Source organism: Contarinia nasturtii, unplaced genomic scaffold (genome assembly GCF_009176525.2).
Source record: "Contarinia nasturtii isolate CC-2019 unplaced genomic scaffold, AAFC_CNas_1.1 Cnas_scaffold_695, whole genome shotgun sequence".
Lineage (NCBI taxonomy): Eukaryota > Metazoa > Arthropoda > Insecta > Diptera > Cecidomyiidae > Contarinia > Contarinia nasturtii.
Window position 1 is genome coordinate 11,879,704 of NW_022198046.1, and position 17,361 is coordinate 11,897,064.

Sequence of the window (17,361 nt, forward strand, 5' to 3'; positions counted from 1 at the left end):
TTTGTTTTGCTTTTGATTTATAAATTCATGTATTTTTACTTAAAAAAAATGAATATTTTCTTTCCATCATTTGATCATTACAGTCAGGAATGGGTGTTGATATGCTTAATTTCTATTAAAATCAAATCATTTTCTTAAGAATATATAGTTTTCCATTCTGTATAAAAATGATTAAAATTTATCTCGTTCTTTGTCAATAAATTTGGCAATTGGTTTTGTTCTATGATATTTTTGTTGTTTTTTATTTCGAAAGTTATTTCGAATTTGCTGTGGGTGTGTGTGTGTGTGTGTGTGATCGCTTGGTCGCACAAGGCTATTATAAATTCTACATTTTGAGAGTTAATTCATGAAAATTCGTATTTCTATTTGTTATTTTCTTTCATCGATGTAAATTCAAGTAGATGATTACATTCATATGTTTGTTGAGTGTTATCGAAATGATGCGTTAAAATAGAGAGATGTGTGCACTGAAGTACATGTTTGATTCGAGGTAAATCGATAGCGATCACAGCATCCGTTTCATAAAATGGTTGCGAAAACGTTTTGAAAATGTTCAATGCCACCAGACACTGCACCAAAAACAATTCATTTGGCTTATCTATCAGACGGACAGTCGATCACACGGCAAATTATGAACATACAGACACAAAATAATGATAGTAAAGTGTAAAGAGAAACAAAAAAAAATCTTAATTGTTCTTTTTGATACGTCTTGAATCGGTTGAGTCTCGATAAATGTTTCTAAATTGAAAACAAAAAAAAACGTTTTGCGTTGTTTTGCGTCGTTAACGCGATGTAATACAATTTTATCTTGTAAAATTTCTAAATTAAATTCAATGACGTTTGTGACTACTAAAAATATATATGCGAGAAAATTTGTGAAGGAAAATAAAATATGATCGAATAAAAATTTGTTCATAAGCTATCAAGTTCCTTGAAATGTTTTGAGACTTTTTGAGATTAAATACGAGTAAATACAAATAAAAAAATATCTACTGATTGAATACATATACAATAAGAAATGATGAAATACAGAGAAACAAAAATCATTAGAATCTCGCTCTTGAAAATATCTATATATGTCAATATCTAAAATGATATTTGCCTTTATAATACAATTAAATCTAGTTGATGTTGTTTTTTGTTCAGTAAATTTGTTGCATCTTTGTGTCTTGTAACAAAAATACGAGTGATTGTGAATAAAAAGATTACAATTTTATAATTAAAAAATAGGGTGATGCGCGTACCTACTCATCATGTTCACAAAATACATTCAACAAATTGCTTGAGATACCATTTTAATCCGAAAGTCGACAGCAAAAAAGGGAAATATGAATCTCTTTTGGTCGCGAATATCAGCGAAGAACAAAAAAAAAATAATCGATGCAAATGGAAAAGAATAATATAAAACAAATGTCTTTTGTTTCTATAAAGCTCAAGTCTATGATAGGCCGGAATGTGAATTCCACGCTACATTTGAAATAGATGGCAGCGCATTTTGTGTGACGCTTGAATTGCTAGTGTTATTATTGTTGTTGTTGCTGTTGGTGCTGTTATTTGTTGTACGACCTCGCACCAATTCACTAACCGGCGCACATTGTGGACGCGGTCCTGGCTCCGGTGTATACGTAAACGTTAATCCGGTTGCATAAATTATTCCGTCATTTCTAACGAGCGAAATTGGCACTTGCTTGGGCTGACGCACCTGAATCGAAAGAATCGAGAAACATCAAAATTAAATAAATGATAAGTAGAATTATCGATTTGAAACAACAACAAAAAAAAAAATGATATTCCATAAAGCCAACGTTATTAATGGTTATTCTTCTAATTGCAGCAAATTGTTAAAAATTAATTGATTCCAAGTAAGAAGACAAGCAAAAGTTGAAATCAAATTTTCTAACTAGATTACACAAGTTAATTAAAGGAAACGTTTTCGAATGCACGCAATTGTCGGATCGAGTCAAGTAGCTGTAAAAAAAAGTTTTTTTTTCTCTTCTATACTTTAAAACAATGGGTATATGCGCGAACATTAGCTTGTTATTTGAATAAAATGAATGAATAAATAATAGCTGAGATTTTGATTAGTATTTCCATTTTATTACGGTATATTATAACTCTCTTTCACTGGAATCAAATCAAGAAAGAAATATTGCATGTGTATGTGCTTTTTTCTATAAATATCTTCTTTTTTTTTCTTTTAAATAAAACTGAAAAATTGATTTGAATGAATATAATGCCGACGATGCCTCTATTTTAACGGTTTCTTTTGAAAAATATTTGTTTTATTATTATTTTGTTTTTGGTGAAGGAAAAGAGCACTTACCCAGAGCCATTCACCGCGGAATTCTTGAATATCGGGTACAACGCACAGCAAAGTTTCGGCACATCTGTACATAGTCTCAGCTTCAACGTCACCAAACCAAACCTGTAGGTGCGGTGTAAAATTATCACCAGTGAGTTCGAGCATCGCAACATCGCCGCCACCATTCAAATTCAATGAGTTCACAATTGGCACAGGAGTTACTGGCGACCTGAAATTAAAAAACCAAAACCAAAATCAATCATCAACACAATTTCTCTTGAATAATTAACGACGACAGGCCACCACAGTCTAGTATTGATTCGATTTGAATGGAACATTGAAACTGTTGCACGTTTGAGTGTGGAGTGAGTCTTTCATTGCGGTAGCTATCGATCCATTCGATTGAGTTCAATAAAGCTGTTGTGAACAGTTTAAAACTGATATCAAAGCCACGTTGGTCATTAATTATATACGACCATACCTTGTGTTACTTTAAAATTATCTACTTAAATTTAAATGATTTTTGATGTGGTTTCTAGTTCAATTTGAAAGTTGTTTTTTCAACAAATTGTGGGAAAAAACTTCTAAAATCGAAAAAGTCATTTGTTTGAACTTGTATGGATTTCTTGGATTTAATTCTTTGCAATTATAATGTGATTATGTATATTTTGAGACAATTCTAGCTGACAACAATACACTCGCATATACAAATGCGTACACATGAATTCCCTATAACTGTACCGCATTAAATAAACATATTCCGAATGAAATGATGAAAAATTCAATGGAATCGATGAATATGAAAAAATAATCAAAGTATAATTTGCTTACCGTACGGGTCCCATTCCTTCGTAGAATTGATATTCAGCTTTATCGGTGGATATGATAGTCCAGCATGCGCCATCGTTAATCATTTCTTTGTTTGGCTCTTTTGGACACGGTGTCGCTTGAAATTGAATGATTTTTTCTTGTGACAAACACAAATACATGCGTTCCGTGTCTTTCATATAAAATGCACATTTATGAAGCTGCGAAACGGGATCGTCGGCTTCGAGCAATGCCATTTGCTTGTCGACTTTTCTTATAATTAAACGAGGTAATGCCATACCCGTTACCGAACAGACTAGTTTCACTGTTGCACCATAATGAACATAACCATCCTTCACCTGATATCGAATCAACAAAAAAGAAATAAATATCGAATTCATCGTAATTTTCAATTTCTTAAAAAAAAAAATTCTGGTTTTGAAATAAATCTCTCAAAAACTTACAAGAAACTCTTCCGATTCGCTTTCGTTGTCGTCGAGTAAGTGAATTTTGAAAGCGCCCCATTGCGTTGAGCTCGCATGAAAATGTCCATTTTCCACATGTAAATATCGTGTGGACACAGTTTGTGAACGAAGCCGATTGAATAGCGCTACATTTGTTCCACTTGCTATGCATAGATCGGCATTTTTCAATGATTGTTTCTTCTTCGATGGTTTTGATATGACTTTAATTCGTTTTGAATGAAACATGCCGATGTCGTGACCATTGCCGTAAAACATTTTCACCGATAGCATAAAATGTTTTCGCTTATCCGAATCGGATATGAATAATGTTTTCGCTGCACAATACTGTTTGCCATTATTTAAATCCAATTGTTGCATATCCTGATCGGAATTACCAATACCAATGAATGCGCACAGTTGAGATCCTTGCTCCGTTTCACCATTTCGAATCATCTCCTCTTGTCGATGGCGCCAACCATTGCCGAACAAATAAATGCACGGCGGCGGGCAGAAAAAGCGTTTTTCGTTTCCATAGGATTTTTGTGCCACCTGCAAAAAAAAACAGATATATTAAAAATGATAGAAAACTTCGGAAGGTCGTTAAGTAATTGCAATAAAAATCGATTTTAATAAAAATGCATCTTGTTTGAATTAAAAAAAACGATTCTTCATTTTTCTTTTAAATATCAATATTAAATCGAAAGAAATGTTTTTTGATTTTTTTGTTTTTAAAGTTCAATTCCAATTTTAATGCCATGAATTAGTTTATTTGTCGAAATGTTAGCCAGAATACTGTTTGTGATGTTGAAATGCCAAAGTTTCAATTCGAAAATGCCACCAATTAAACCATTTGTAGCGATTTTTGCTCGGATAATTGCATTTTGTGCAATTGCATATTGGCAAACTGCCGTACAAATTCCATTTTGCTCTGGTAAATTAAAGATGAACATTGAACCAGCTGTAAAATAATCAGTACATCGATGCAAATAAAATAAATCGATTTTCGATGATTTTAACGTTGCGGCCAATGTAGTGTTTTGATTTGAATATGCCGCCACTAAACATGGTTGTAATGCTATTGTTTCAACACCTTGATTACAGTTCTCATCACTTTGATTGCAGTTCAATTCGATTCCGCATTCGAAATTTGATGTTGGTCGTGCCAATAAAGACAAATTACTCGAAATTGGTTGGCCATTCGAAAAGAGGGTCGATGACGATATTTGTGTAAAACGTCCAAACCAAGCCACACTCAAAATATTCCGCGTTGAAATCGGCGATGATAATTTTTTATGGAAAAATGACGCATTTAAAATACTTGGAGCAAAAATTTGATTTTGTAATTTCACTTGAACCGACGCCAACGGATGATAGTAAATGCATAATCTTGATATTGTGGGCGAAACAAAATTGGACGGTGAATAATTGATCTCAAAATGAACACCATTTAATCTGGTTGTATTTCCATTGAAATGAGTGTAAACGTTTTTATCGAATTCGATTGATTTTTTACACGTAGCATTAAATCCGTTCAACCATTCGGGGTGGATAAGCAGTGCATGTTTATGTAAACATGATAAATTACACAGATTGAAGTGTACAATTGCTGGTTTATTTGGATTACATGTTTTCAATGGCGATTTTCCACAAGTTTTTTGTGACTTTGAAAACATTTTGATTCGTATTTGGGAATTTCGGAATTTTGTATGTGAGAATGGCTACTTCGATTTTGAAGTAAGCAAAAAATTCTACAAACTCACTTCAACAAACAAATTATTTTAAAGCGTCAATTTAAAAAGAATATGCTGACATTTGATTTTATTATTACAATTTCTTTTAGCAAAATGCTAAAGTGGCTAATTTCACAGTATTCATTAATCTTTGTTTCTTTTAGTGCTATAGTTGAGATGAAGCGGTGTTTATATGAAAATTGAAATGAAACTATTTTGATTTACCTTTGCATGTAAAATAACTATGACTTTATCGTTACGGTCTCGCATATATCGTTCCATAGCTTCTCGTGTTAATCTCGTGTCTTCTTGTAATCTGAAGATTGAGTTGGAATTTGTGTTTGTCATCGATCCGCTTCCAGCGGGACCCGGTACCACGGCTCCGCCGCCAATCCGGGGCAGTAAAGCCTGTGATGGTGGGCTCGGTGGTAATTGTGCGAATCCCGGCAAACCATACTGATGTGGCATTTTTATCTAATGTGTATTTTAATACACGATTATTTTTTTCCCCAAAAGAAAACTCTCAAAGTAACTCTCAGCGTCTCACACTCTGTCTTCCTCTCTCGTTTGATGTAATACAAAGCACACAACAAGTACGAATAAACAACTCAATTTTTTTTATGTTTCTTTCACCATCACGAAAATAATCAATCACAAATCATATTTAGCTGTCTTCGTCCACATCGGCCATTGATTTTCGGATACATGTTTCTCAATTAGTTAAGTGCATTTAATTGCATTTTCTTGTGACTTTTATGCACACGTCCGAAATGTCTAAAATTCTTTCTTTTTGTTTATGTTGACAATAAAAGACTCAAAATATTTACTTTCTAACCTCACTTTTTGTGCTTATCTCTCTTTACGCGTTGAGCACAACATTCATTCCAATAATGTACAACGGACAATGTTTTTAGTGTTCGTTCTCTTTCTCTCTTTGCTTTGGCTGCGAATGAACTGTCAAATTTCCAATGAATGGTCGGTTTTTTTTCTGTTCACTTCAATTCGTTCTGTTGTGTGCAGGTTTAACACACAGCACTCAGTTCGAATGGCATAGAAAGAGACGACGAAAAACAACTTTTAACAACATCTGCATTTATACAATTATATGAACGAAATTGACAGACAAACAAAAATGCTCAAATTGAATGCATTTCACTGTGCATCACAATATAAAAAAAATGAAATGCCGAATTTTTGTCGTCGAAATTAATTGGAACAGAAAATGAAAAAAAAAACACAAACAAACTGAATTGAATGAAAAGATTGTAGAAAGAATAAAGAACTTGGCGTAATTTTACTATCAACAATACGCCAAATGCAACAATGAATTGTTTCGGTCTACGTTCTTCATCGTTCGAAATACGACTGGAAGGAATTTTGTTTGAATGATTCCCTTGTCGAGTATGTTTTGTCGGTTTTGTGTTGCCGCACATACGTATTTATGTGGTTGCATGGATGTATGTGTGTTGCGTGCAAGCGGGAATGTACGAGAGTCTATAAACAATTGAAAAGAGACAACCGTATGCTTTGCCATACACACGATACACATGCGGTGTCATTACGGTGGATGTTGATCGTACACAACGTTGATGCCCATTGTTTGGAAGTTGTTGTTGCCTGTATAATTTTTTTGTGTATCGTTTCATTTTGGAATTCGGTATTGTGTATGAGAGAGCACCCCTCACATGGATATGTGTAACGTTGATGGTGACGATGATGATGATGGTTTTTTTGAATTTGGTTCCGTATGCGTTGTGTATATGTCGACCGTTTTTTTTTTCGATCTCTCTTTCTGTTCGGCAAATTAAAGCTAGTACTACCAAATATAAAAATTGCATATAAAAACGCATACACACATCCCAGCCAGACTTGAAAACACCGTCGAAAGGCGGAAAGTGAGACGAATGAATGAATAAATGACAGAGAGCAAAATAAAATAAAACAACGTACAAGATATTGTCATGGAATCGGACCAAATAGGATAAAAGTGTGAATAAAACGCAAACGAGAAAAGAATATAAAAAAACCGTACATTACAACGAAGGGATTAATGTATACCAATATACGAATATAGTGCAGAGAAGTGCGAGAGATAAGTACTCTAGACGCGTCTCTCATTCGGTGTGGCGCGCGCTCAAAAGACGACTCACAAAACGCACATATAGCGCTCTATATAAATTATATATACAGATCCGTACATTGTGAATGAGAGAGAGAAAAACCCAGCGCACAATTTTATACTGAACACCTGTTTTCATTCAAACAATTCCCACAATAAAAGTGCCAACGTAACAGTAATAAATTAAATGAGCACCGAAATTTTTCCGAGTATGGCACACTCACAATTCGTTTTGTGGTGCAAATGGATTTTTGGATATTCGTGCACATAATCGTTATGCATGTTTTTATTGCCATTTTTGCGCTATTTTCAGCATATTATTTGTGCATAAAATGATGGCAATGGCAGTGGTGGTCGCTACTAAGATATTTACGATTCAATCGGCGCAAAACATTTTTGGACGTTATCACTAGTAGCCATGGAAACCTTATATGAAACTTTCGGAGACTCGGTATAGACTATCAAATAAAAAACCTCTATCAAGGTGAAGAACGAGTGACGAAACCAACATTTGAAACACAAAATTTCTGATATCAACTTTGTGACGAAAATAGTTGGTAGATATATTTTCTGTGTACTGTGAATATAAACTTAATATACATTTGTATATTCGAAAAGTTGCAGAAATTCTCTTCTTTTTACTTTGAGTTCATACTGATGCAATGAAGTAACGTTCCGAATTTACAAATGTATATTAAGTTTATATTCACAGTACACAGAAAATATATCTAGGGGGTAGACACATGGAATATTACTTGAGATATTCACCGAAATTGAAGGTAGTTTTGGTATTCTCAGTTTTAGACGAAATGTCAATGCATTCAGCAACGTCTCACAATGTGCATATATGAATATTATCTTCCAAATATTAAAAAAAACTTTTTCAACGCAATTAAATGTATTATTTCAACTGGTTTAATAAATGAAAAAACAATGTTGATAAAAATAACAGAAAGAAAACAGAAAAAATTAAAATAAATTTCGAAATGGTGAATGTTAAAACGAAATGGAAAAAACTTGAAATCTTTATTACCGATATCAATTCGACATTTGGTAATCACGGTATTCACATTTTTAGTACAAGTAATCTTTAAATAAGTAAGTAATTGTCGTATTTGAAAATAGATAGGTATTATGACAATTCATTGGCATTCATTCATTCTCTATAGAGTGAATATATTGTGTCTATCCCCTAGAAATATATCTACCAACTATTTTCGTCATAAAATTGATATCAGAAATTTTGTGTTTTAAATTTTGGTTTCGTCACTCGTTCTTCACCTTGATAGAGGTTTTTTATTTGATATCAATAGTTTTGTAAGCGCTATTTTCCAAGTTAAAGATTCAAGACACATGAATTTGAATATTTTTCAAATACAATGAAAAAAAGGATTTTTAGGTTATTTTTTGACCAAATTTATACAAATTATGGTTCATGATGAGGAACAGAGGTATTTTTCAGTGATCTGTGGTATGCATATTGTTTTATCTTTGACTTGAGGCTTAAATTGATGAAATTTTCAAGAGAACATATGCAGTATTTTTCGAAAAAATGCCCGTTATGTGTGCGGTCAACGGTCAATTTTTGGTTTTTTGCCAATTTGGCAGAACCAATTAAGACCTTTCGAACGAATATGCATTTGTCCTGTGTTGGGATTCTAGCAAATAATTCCGATCGGAACTATTTTTGGTCGGAATTATTGTTTATATAAACAAATTCATTAAGAAAAGAAGTGAACAATCGAACACGTTGTTCCACATGCAAGTACAGTATATATACAACGTCGAGTATCGTTTGCAAATTTTATTTAAACAAAAACAACAACAAAAAATCTAGAAAAGTGAGGTTATGTTGTTCATATTATTTTTTTTAGATTTTTTTTTTTGTTTTATTAATAAAATAATATTTTCGAATATTTTAAATTCTAATTTTTCTTTTGCAAAGAAAATGAATTTTTGTTCAAAAAATAAATAAATATTTATTTTTTTTACTTTTCTGTAGTATTTTTTGAGCGGTATACAGGGTATACATTCTCCGTAATCTACTGTCACTCTAGCTTCCACTGCTCGTGGCGCTGCAGCGTACATGTATTCAAATTATTCACGCTAAATTAGCTTCTAATTAGACGAATTTATATTTCTTGGTATTTTTTCACCGAAAACTGTCTCGACTTATTTATACAAATCGAAGCCTGATCATGCCCGTAGCTAACAACACCTCTAATGCGTATTCCGAGTACTAATTGACGTTTGTGACAATATGGCCGTCACGGTTTGGCAAAATCATAATGAATCGATTAAACTGCGTTAAACTGTTAAAATAAAACAGTAGAAATAAATAGATTTTAATTTTTTACATTTTTGAAAATAAAAAATCTTTTGTTTTTTTTTTAATTTTGTGAGGTTTTCTGTCCACAATATTCAAAAATATTAAATCAATAAAAATGAATCGGTTGACATAACCTCACTTTTGTGTCACAATCGTAATAAACCGATTAAATAATTATTAAAACAGTAGAAATAAAAATATTTTCATTTTTTACATTTAAAAAAATAAAAATTGTTTGTTTTGTTTTGTAGTTTCCGGTAGTTTCGTGAGATTAACTGCACAATATTCAAAAATATTAAATTAATAAAAAATGAATTGTTTGACATAACCTCACTTTCGTGGCTCCGATACAAATTATTTTCTATCTGATTCGACATGACTAACATTTATTACCATTTCCAACATTCTGCGTTTTTCAATTGACGTTGAAAAACTTACTAGTAATCTATAGGAACTTACGTAAAACTTAGACGAACTTATGAACTTACAACGAGTCATTTTCCCCTAGTCATCACCTCATCGATGTGAAGCGAAACAATTCAAAAAATTATCTTTTTTTTTCATTTCAAAAGCGAACGAAACGTTTATCCACATCACACGCTTGTGAAATATATAATAAAGATGTTCAAAATAAACATTTATTCAACACCATAAAATTGATTACCACAAGTACACACAGACAGGCACACGTTTAAAGTGTATGTTTCTGTATTTCGTTGACTCTCTGGCAGCTGTGATGAGAATCTTAATTTTTGTGTTTTTCGAGTATCTCACATTTCTCCAAACAATCGAGATAAAAAATGAGCGAGCAAATGAGACAAAGAGTGAGAGTGAAAAAGTGCGTCCGTATTTGTATACAAGTACAATGTATAAATGCAAATCAAAGATTCGGTGTTCGGTTTCTCTCTTCAGTTTGACAATGTTTCGAGCTGTTTGCACATACATAGACGTTACAATACTGCACACTGATAAAATGTATAGATCGAATGCCAATGTAAATGCTATTTTTCACTTTTGTATTTCTCACTGATTATTTTGCTTTGTGGTCTATTAAATTTATTATGCGAATCGGTCTACATACCGAGCTACTTGTGAAAAAAAAAAGATTTCAAAGTACTGTAATGCAAATATGGTTGTCTAGCTAGTCGGTTGTGCGCAATTTGACTACACTTTGATTTTGGGTGTTCTGTTTTGTAAATCGTTTTTAAATAATTACTTTTAATTGATTGAACAATAAGTGTTGTAAATTACTGATTTTTTTGTTCAGTGTGCTAATATTTGTTTTAAGTAAATTTTATTAAATCTTAATGACAACTGGCAACCTGATCAAGTAAAGGTAATTACTTTTCATTATCACATGATTTGAGTAACATGTATCTGACAAAATAAAATGAAAAGGAGAACCGTTTAGTTCGTTCAGTGATGGTTGAATATGCCATGATCCCAATTAATGATTACAATTTTCAACCAGAACGAATGGAATTCTCCCAAAGGTACCCAAGTACCGGTATCAGATCCGTAGACAGAGCGGCAACTTGTCGTTTTGATTGAGATACCGTTAACCATCATACAGAAAACATCGATTTAACATTGATGATTATTCAAAACGCAAATAATTTTTGTCTATTTCAGATCAAAATGCTGAAATCGATATGGTGGTTTTTGCTATTCTTGACCATGTTTATGGTCACAAGTACAATTGCACAAAGTGATGATGACAGGATGTCGACTATATTTTTCGATTCAACCGATGAAACTCCGTTAAACGATGCACCCGGTGCAGAAGTGGGCGATGCGCCACAGAATATTACCGAAACAGAACTTGAACAGTTATTAAAACATTACGATGCCATGTCAATGAATGTATGTAATCGTGCTGTTATCGCTTCTTGGAATGTTGCGACTGATGTGGGAAACAAAACCAAGGAAGAAATAAAGGTAAGATCTACTTTAATAATCCATCGTTTCGATAGTCATTTCAAATGTCAATAAATTAAAAGTAGCTAGGTTCGTTGATTGAAAATTCTGATAAATTTATGATAGACACTGTGCGTTGTTGTTGTCAAAGGGCATATGTTTCGTGTACATTGTAATGCGATACTTTCTGTATGCGAAGAAATGTATCAACTGGAACCAAATAAATAACGGACGTGATACTTTGTGACTATGCAGTATGGCATTGTAACGGTTTTTTGAAGCAGTGACATTGAAACCGACTTTTCGCACAGAAAAGTGTGCTCCCTTTGGTGTTACGTTGTTTTTGTTCATACATTGAAAAATATTGAAACTTAAATTCGCAAAAATCAACGATGTACAAGAAAGATTGTGGTTTTATTTTTATTTTATGTAACTAATTTCCATATTTTTAACAAGCCAACTTTCTTATCTGAACAAAAATAAAGTCTATGTCGGAATTATGGGCATGTAGCGTACGCTTTGGCACACTCAATTAGTCGTAGAGACCAGAAATATTTTTTTGCAGGCTACATCAAGTGTTATTCAAAATGGGAAGTGCACATTTGACATAGGAGTTTTGGTTATGTTGCATACAATTCCAAGTATAAAAACGAATTATGCAACCAACCAGCCAACCAGTGTACCTGTGTACATGTATGGGATGATTCGTCGATAAATTGATTATTGCGTATTTGTATCACGCATTTTGTTTTGCATCACTGTTTTACACGCCAATTAAAAATAAGCTGTGTGCACGCAAATTTGCGCAAAAAAGAAACGAAAAGTGAAGAAGATTTAATTGCGCACAACATTTTTATTTTTGCATCGATGGTATCATTCAAAGTACGGTATATGCGTTTGGTTTTCAACAAAAAAAATTAAAGAAGATTTTCTTATAGTGCCAAAATGGATGTGCGCGGTACTGAACTCGTTTAGTTGATCTTTTTTTCTACAAAAACAATTAATTCAACATAGATAACCGTTGCTAGAAATTTACCGAGAACTATCTATAACAGGAAGAGCCCATTTCGAATAGATTACTATAATACATTGGTTGTTTTGACATGATGATGTGTTACTATATAAAAAAAACATTTTTATATTATTTACAGATAAAAGCTGTGGCAGAACGTGCAAAATTTGTTAAGGATTGGTACAATTCCCACTGGAAATATGCCAATGAAGCTGATTATAAAGATGAATCGATACGAAGACAATTGCGCTTTCATAAAAATTTGGGAGAAGCAATCTTAAACGAAACTGACTTAAATATGGTATGCATTGTTAAAATGTTTAAATATCAATTGTTAATTATTATTTTTTGAGAAAAAAACGAGATTGAGAACTTTTTTTCTGTTTCTGATGTAGCTGACAAACATAATCACTCAAATGTCAAATGTATACAATTCAGCCACCGTTTGTCCGTACAATAAACAAAACTGTGACACTACAGAGCGTCTAACTCTCGATCCAGATATTCAAACGCGCCTGGGAAAATCGAGAGATGTTGATGAATTGAAGTATTTATGGGTACAATGGCGCGATGCAACAGGGCGAAAAATCAGAGATAAATACGAGGATTATGTCGAATTAATGAACAAAGTTGGTACTGGAAACGGATTTAAGGTAAAGATAAAAAAATTCTAATGCAATTTAACATTTGCATTTACCATTTGTGCGTCATATTTATTACTTACGTCATATACAATTACTTGCGTATCGGTCTTAAGGACGCCGCCGAATATTGGAAAAACGAATTTGAAGATCCGCAATTTGAAGAACATTTGGATGATTTATGGAAACAAGTGGAACCGCTCTATCTCGAATTACACACGTATATGCGATATAAATTGTGGACAATTTATGGTAAGGTTTTCATACAGATTAAGAGATGTACATCTAAATGAGGAACAATATCATAGTTTTTATTAATTATTTTGGTGATTACAACAGGTGATAAATTTGATTGCACTAGCGAAAACATACCAGCTCATTTGTTGGGCAATATGTGGGCACAGGTATTATTATCTGAACATTATTTTGTTGTTGTTGATTTTTTAAATATGTGACAGAATTTGAAAGACTTTAATAAATTTGAAATAAAACCAGATTTGTTTTAAGTGTCATCCTCAGGGAGTGCATTCAAACTAAGCAAAATCATAAAGTGTCTTTACGTTAGTAGTATGAGAAAAGCGACAAAATTACAATAAATACAACAATGTTTTTGTCACTTTTCTCACTGTACTCTCTACGTCAACCTTTGTTTCAATTATTACTATTTATTTGAATAGAATTTTTGAAATTAAATGGGCTAAGTCAATAATAATAATGCAATACACTTAAAACAGTTGAAGAAGTTTTTATCGTTTTTCACATGTCAAATTTAAAAGTTAATGGGATTTAGTAACATTAAAAACATATTCTGTATTCGTTGTAGAGCTGGGAATATTTGTTTGAAGAAACAAAACCGTTCGCAAACGGATCATCGAATGACGTAACGGCAAAATTACAAGCACTCAAATACAATGCACGCAAAATGTTTGAAATATCCAATGAGTTTTATATGAGCCTTGGCCTGCCAACGAACGAAATGTCATACACCGGTGAATCGATTATTGAAAAACCAACGAATCGTACAATTCAGTGTCATGGTATGTGTTATTAAGATTTTTAACGTTAAATATCATTTGTTAACTGAGAAAAATAAAATTGATACAAATAAATGTTTTTTTTCTTCTATTTTCTGATAGCTTCTGCCTGGGATTTTTGCGATGGCAAAGATTTTCGCATAAAAATGTGCACAAATATAAATCAAGAAGATCTAATCACGATTCATCATGAAATGGGTGAGTTGCGGAATGTTTGTTGACTGTTGATTTTGAATAACTATCCATAATTTTCAAACAGGTCATATTCAGTACTATATCCAGTATAAAGATCAACCGTCGGTGTTTCGTAAGGGGTAAAATTGGTTACTTTTTCGCTTTCTTATATTTAATGAAGGTAAAAATAATAATAATTGATATTTATAGTGCAAATCCCGGTTTTCATGAGGCTGTCGGTGACACCATGGCATTGTCGGTAGCAAATCCGAAGCATTTGGTTAAAATTGGTCTTCTAAACAATTACACAAAGTCAATTGAAAACAATATAAATGCTTTGTACATGGAAGCATTGCAACGCGTCGCCTTTTTGCCATTCGGTTTTCTAATTGATAAATGGCGTTGGGATGTATTTAGCAAAAAAGTTTCGTCCGATAGTTGGAATTCGCATTGGTGGACATTGCGAGAGAAATACCAAAAAATCTCATCGCCCGTTCCGCGAACCGAGGATGATTTCGATCCTGGTGCAAAATTTCATGTGCCAGCCAATTCAAAATATATTTCCTATTTCATTTCACATCTTCTGGAATTTTCATTTTATAAAGCGTTATGCAGTGCAGCCGGTGAATACAATTCAAACAATGTGAATGTGCCATTGCATCAGTGTGATTTCTACCAATCAAAAGAAGCTGGACGGAAAATTGCGTAAGCAGTCAATTTCAATTAGATGTTTAACGATTTGTAAACAAATAAAATATCGAATATTGATTACAGTGATGCTCTTAAACTCGGTGCGAGTAAACATTGGTCTGAAGCGTTGAAATTGATAACCGGCGAAACGACTCTGTCGGCAAATGCCATTCTTGAGTACTTTAAACCATTAAGAACGGTTTTAGTTAGTGAAATCAACCGAATGAAAGCATTGAACGTAACGTGTCAATATGAGGAAGACAACGTCGTCGCCAGTAAGTTAAAACTATTCATTTTTTGACGTCGATTGATGACTTCTTCATATTGTTTTTACTCTAATAATTTGTGTCTTTTTTTTAATTTCAGAAGGATTTACAATGGGTACTTAAAAATTGCCTTTCTATTATTTAATAATTTTTATTGATTCTTTTTCGATAATTTGTCGATTATTTTAAATTAATTATATTTTTTTCTTTTGTGATTCTCCCCTAGGTACTATCTTTACGGGACTAGTTATTTTTGTTTTGGTGGCCCTTATTTGTACTATTGTTTACGGTATTTATAAGTACAACGCCAGAGTCACTAACTATGTATAGATAAATTGAAAAATGTGTCACCTATATGCTGGCCGGAATAACAAAACGGTTTCAACAGAAGATCCGATACAGCATCGAAAACTTCTTACTAAAATTAAAATTAAAATTAAAATTAAAATCAAAATAAACATCAACTTCCAAAGAAAGAATTTTATTGCCTATTTTATTATTTTCATGAAGACAAATTGGATTCTATCGAGGTCATGACATTTGGACTTTATTGTTGTTTTTTTTTAAATAATCACAAAGCTTTTACGATTTATAAAATGGGCAAGTAAAAACAAAAAAAAAAACTTGATTGAAAATCATTTTCTGTTTTCTTTGTCAAAGGTTAATTAATCAACGTTGTTTTACAAAAATATGCGTGTTTTTATCTCGTTCTGCTTGGTTATAGCAGATGTCGCTTTTCGCAAGTATTTATTTTGTCGTATCGAGTACAATGCTTTGCTTAAACTCGTTACCGAGAAATTTCACTTTCTTTTGGGATGCTATTACAAAGACGAGCTCGTTCTTTCTCTCTCTATCTCTCCCACTTAACTTTTCTTAACATTTTTTTCTCTTTATTTATGTTGCGTCTTTATTTCATTCCATGGGTATTTTGAATGTGAAAATCTTTTACAAAATGTTAAATATACCCTTTCTGTCGAGGAGTGGAAAATTAACGTGATGATGATTACTTATTTATGGGCAGACAAGTCTATTGAAATCGTGAAAATAGATGTTCATGTAATTGTTTTCACTTGTTTATTAATGACTTCAATCGCTTGTATACGGCATTTCAGTTTAAGGATTGTTTTGGGAAACAACCAGACTTAAATTGTAAATCATTCGTAAAAATCGTTTTACTTTTTCGTAAAATATCCAGCAGAAACTTGTACATTATCAGAGCATTTGTGATAACAACGAATTTTGAACATCGGACTTGTTTTTCCCACGCTTTTAGAAAAAGTCGTAAAAAATCATTATAAATTACTGGTGCAATCAAACTGTTAATTACAATTATCGTATTCAACCATCTAAAAAATCTCGACTCATCACAACGAAAAATGAAGCGCAAATACTGAAACAAAATTATTATTTTTTTTTATTTCGTATTTAAATCATGGTGTTTACATGTTGTGTGTGTGTGTCATCCTTTTTATATACTCAAGAAGACAAACAACACATTAAGAATGCGTAGAATGAGAGAACGAACAAAAAATGATGAAGAAAGAAAAAAAAAATGAAGGGGTCTGCCGTTTTCTTATGATTTCTTTTTCTTATTTATCCAGTTTCTTAATTATTTATGCGTGTGTGGCGATGTACGATGTATGAAGACACGGATTTTCTTACACGAAACACAATGAATCGTATAAGAATTACTTTAGCGACACCAAACAAAACACGAAACAAAGAATACAAACACAAACAAAAATTGTTCTCATTTCACCTTGATGGTCATTTAAATGGAGTGCGTACTTTGGCTTACAAATTGATTGAAGGGACGCACATGTGTGTACTTGGACAACGACCGGAGAAATTTAAATTTTAAATGGACTTCTTG

At 32.6% G+C, this 17,361-nt stretch overlaps 2 protein-coding genes across 4 annotated transcripts; one reads left to right on the forward strand and one right to left on the reverse strand.

Moving 5' to 3' along the window:
* Positions 1 to 7,130, reverse strand: LOC116341201 (suppressor of hairless protein). Its single transcript, XM_031768125.1, has 5 exons — positions 5,532 to 7,130; positions 3,577 to 4,125; positions 3,137 to 3,471; positions 2,327 to 2,534; positions 1 to 1,705 (listed from the first exon to the last, which is right to left on the reverse strand). Exons 1-5 carry the CDS (start codon positions 5,772 to 5,774, stop codon positions 1,442 to 1,444), a joined length of 1,599 nt encoding a protein of 532 aa, XP_031623985.1. The 5' UTR covers positions 5,775 to 7,130; the 3' UTR covers positions 1 to 1,441.
* Positions 7,131 to 10,828: 3,698 nt separating this feature from the next.
* On the forward strand, positions 10,829 to 15,967 carry LOC116341227 (angiotensin-converting enzyme-like). Of its 3 annotated transcripts, none has more exons than XM_031768167.1 (13): positions 10,829 to 11,090; positions 11,387 to 11,692; positions 12,823 to 12,984; positions 13,079 to 13,336; positions 13,441 to 13,576; positions 13,664 to 13,728; positions 14,148 to 14,361; positions 14,461 to 14,556; positions 14,618 to 14,672; positions 14,743 to 15,237; positions 15,307 to 15,497; positions 15,592 to 15,603; positions 15,715 to 15,967. In XM_031768167.1, exons 2-13 carry the CDS (start codon positions 11,393 to 11,395, stop codon positions 15,816 to 15,818), a joined length of 2,088 nt encoding a protein of 695 aa, XP_031624027.1. In that variant the 5' UTR covers positions 10,829 to 11,090; positions 11,387 to 11,392; the 3' UTR covers positions 15,819 to 15,967. The 3 variants fall into 3 exon arrangements, with proteins under 3 accessions (XP_031624027.1, XP_031624028.1, XP_031624026.1); XM_031768168.1 differs by having other exon boundaries at positions 15,307 to 15,493; positions 15,589 to 15,603; XM_031768166.1 differs by having other exon boundaries at positions 10,841 to 11,090; positions 15,589 to 15,603.
* The last annotated feature ends 1,394 nt before the right edge of the window (positions 15,968 to 17,361 follow it).

What these genes read in the sequence shown, in the direction of transcription:
- LOC116341201 (XM_031768125.1), bottom strand. Translation starts at nt 5,774, where the DNA reads ATGCCACATCAGTATGGTTTGCCGGGATTCGCACAATTACCACCGAGC. An exon ending in GAAGGAATGGGACCCGTACG is followed by an intron (nt 2,535 to 3,136) that starts GTAAGCAAATTA and finishes TTTTAATTTCAG; the next exon opens with GTCGCCAGTAACTCCTGTGC. An exon ending in TCCGCGGTGAATGGCTCTGG is followed by an intron (nt 1,706 to 2,326) that starts GTAAGTGCTCTT and finishes CTTTCGATTCAG; the next exon opens with GTGCGTCAGCCCAAGCAAGT.
- LOC116341227 (XM_031768166.1), top strand. Translation starts at nt 11,393, where the DNA reads ATGCTGAAATCGATATGGTGGTTTTTGCTATTCTTGACCATGTTTATG. An exon ending in TGGGCAATATGTGGGCACAG is followed by an intron (nt 13,729 to 14,147) that starts GTATTATTATCT and finishes TATTCGTTGTAG; the next exon opens with AGCTGGGAATATTTGTTTGA. An exon ending in TCGTACAATTCAGTGTCATG is followed by an intron (nt 14,362 to 14,460) that starts GTATGTGTTATT and finishes ATTTTCTGATAG; the next exon opens with CTTCTGCCTGGGATTTTTGC.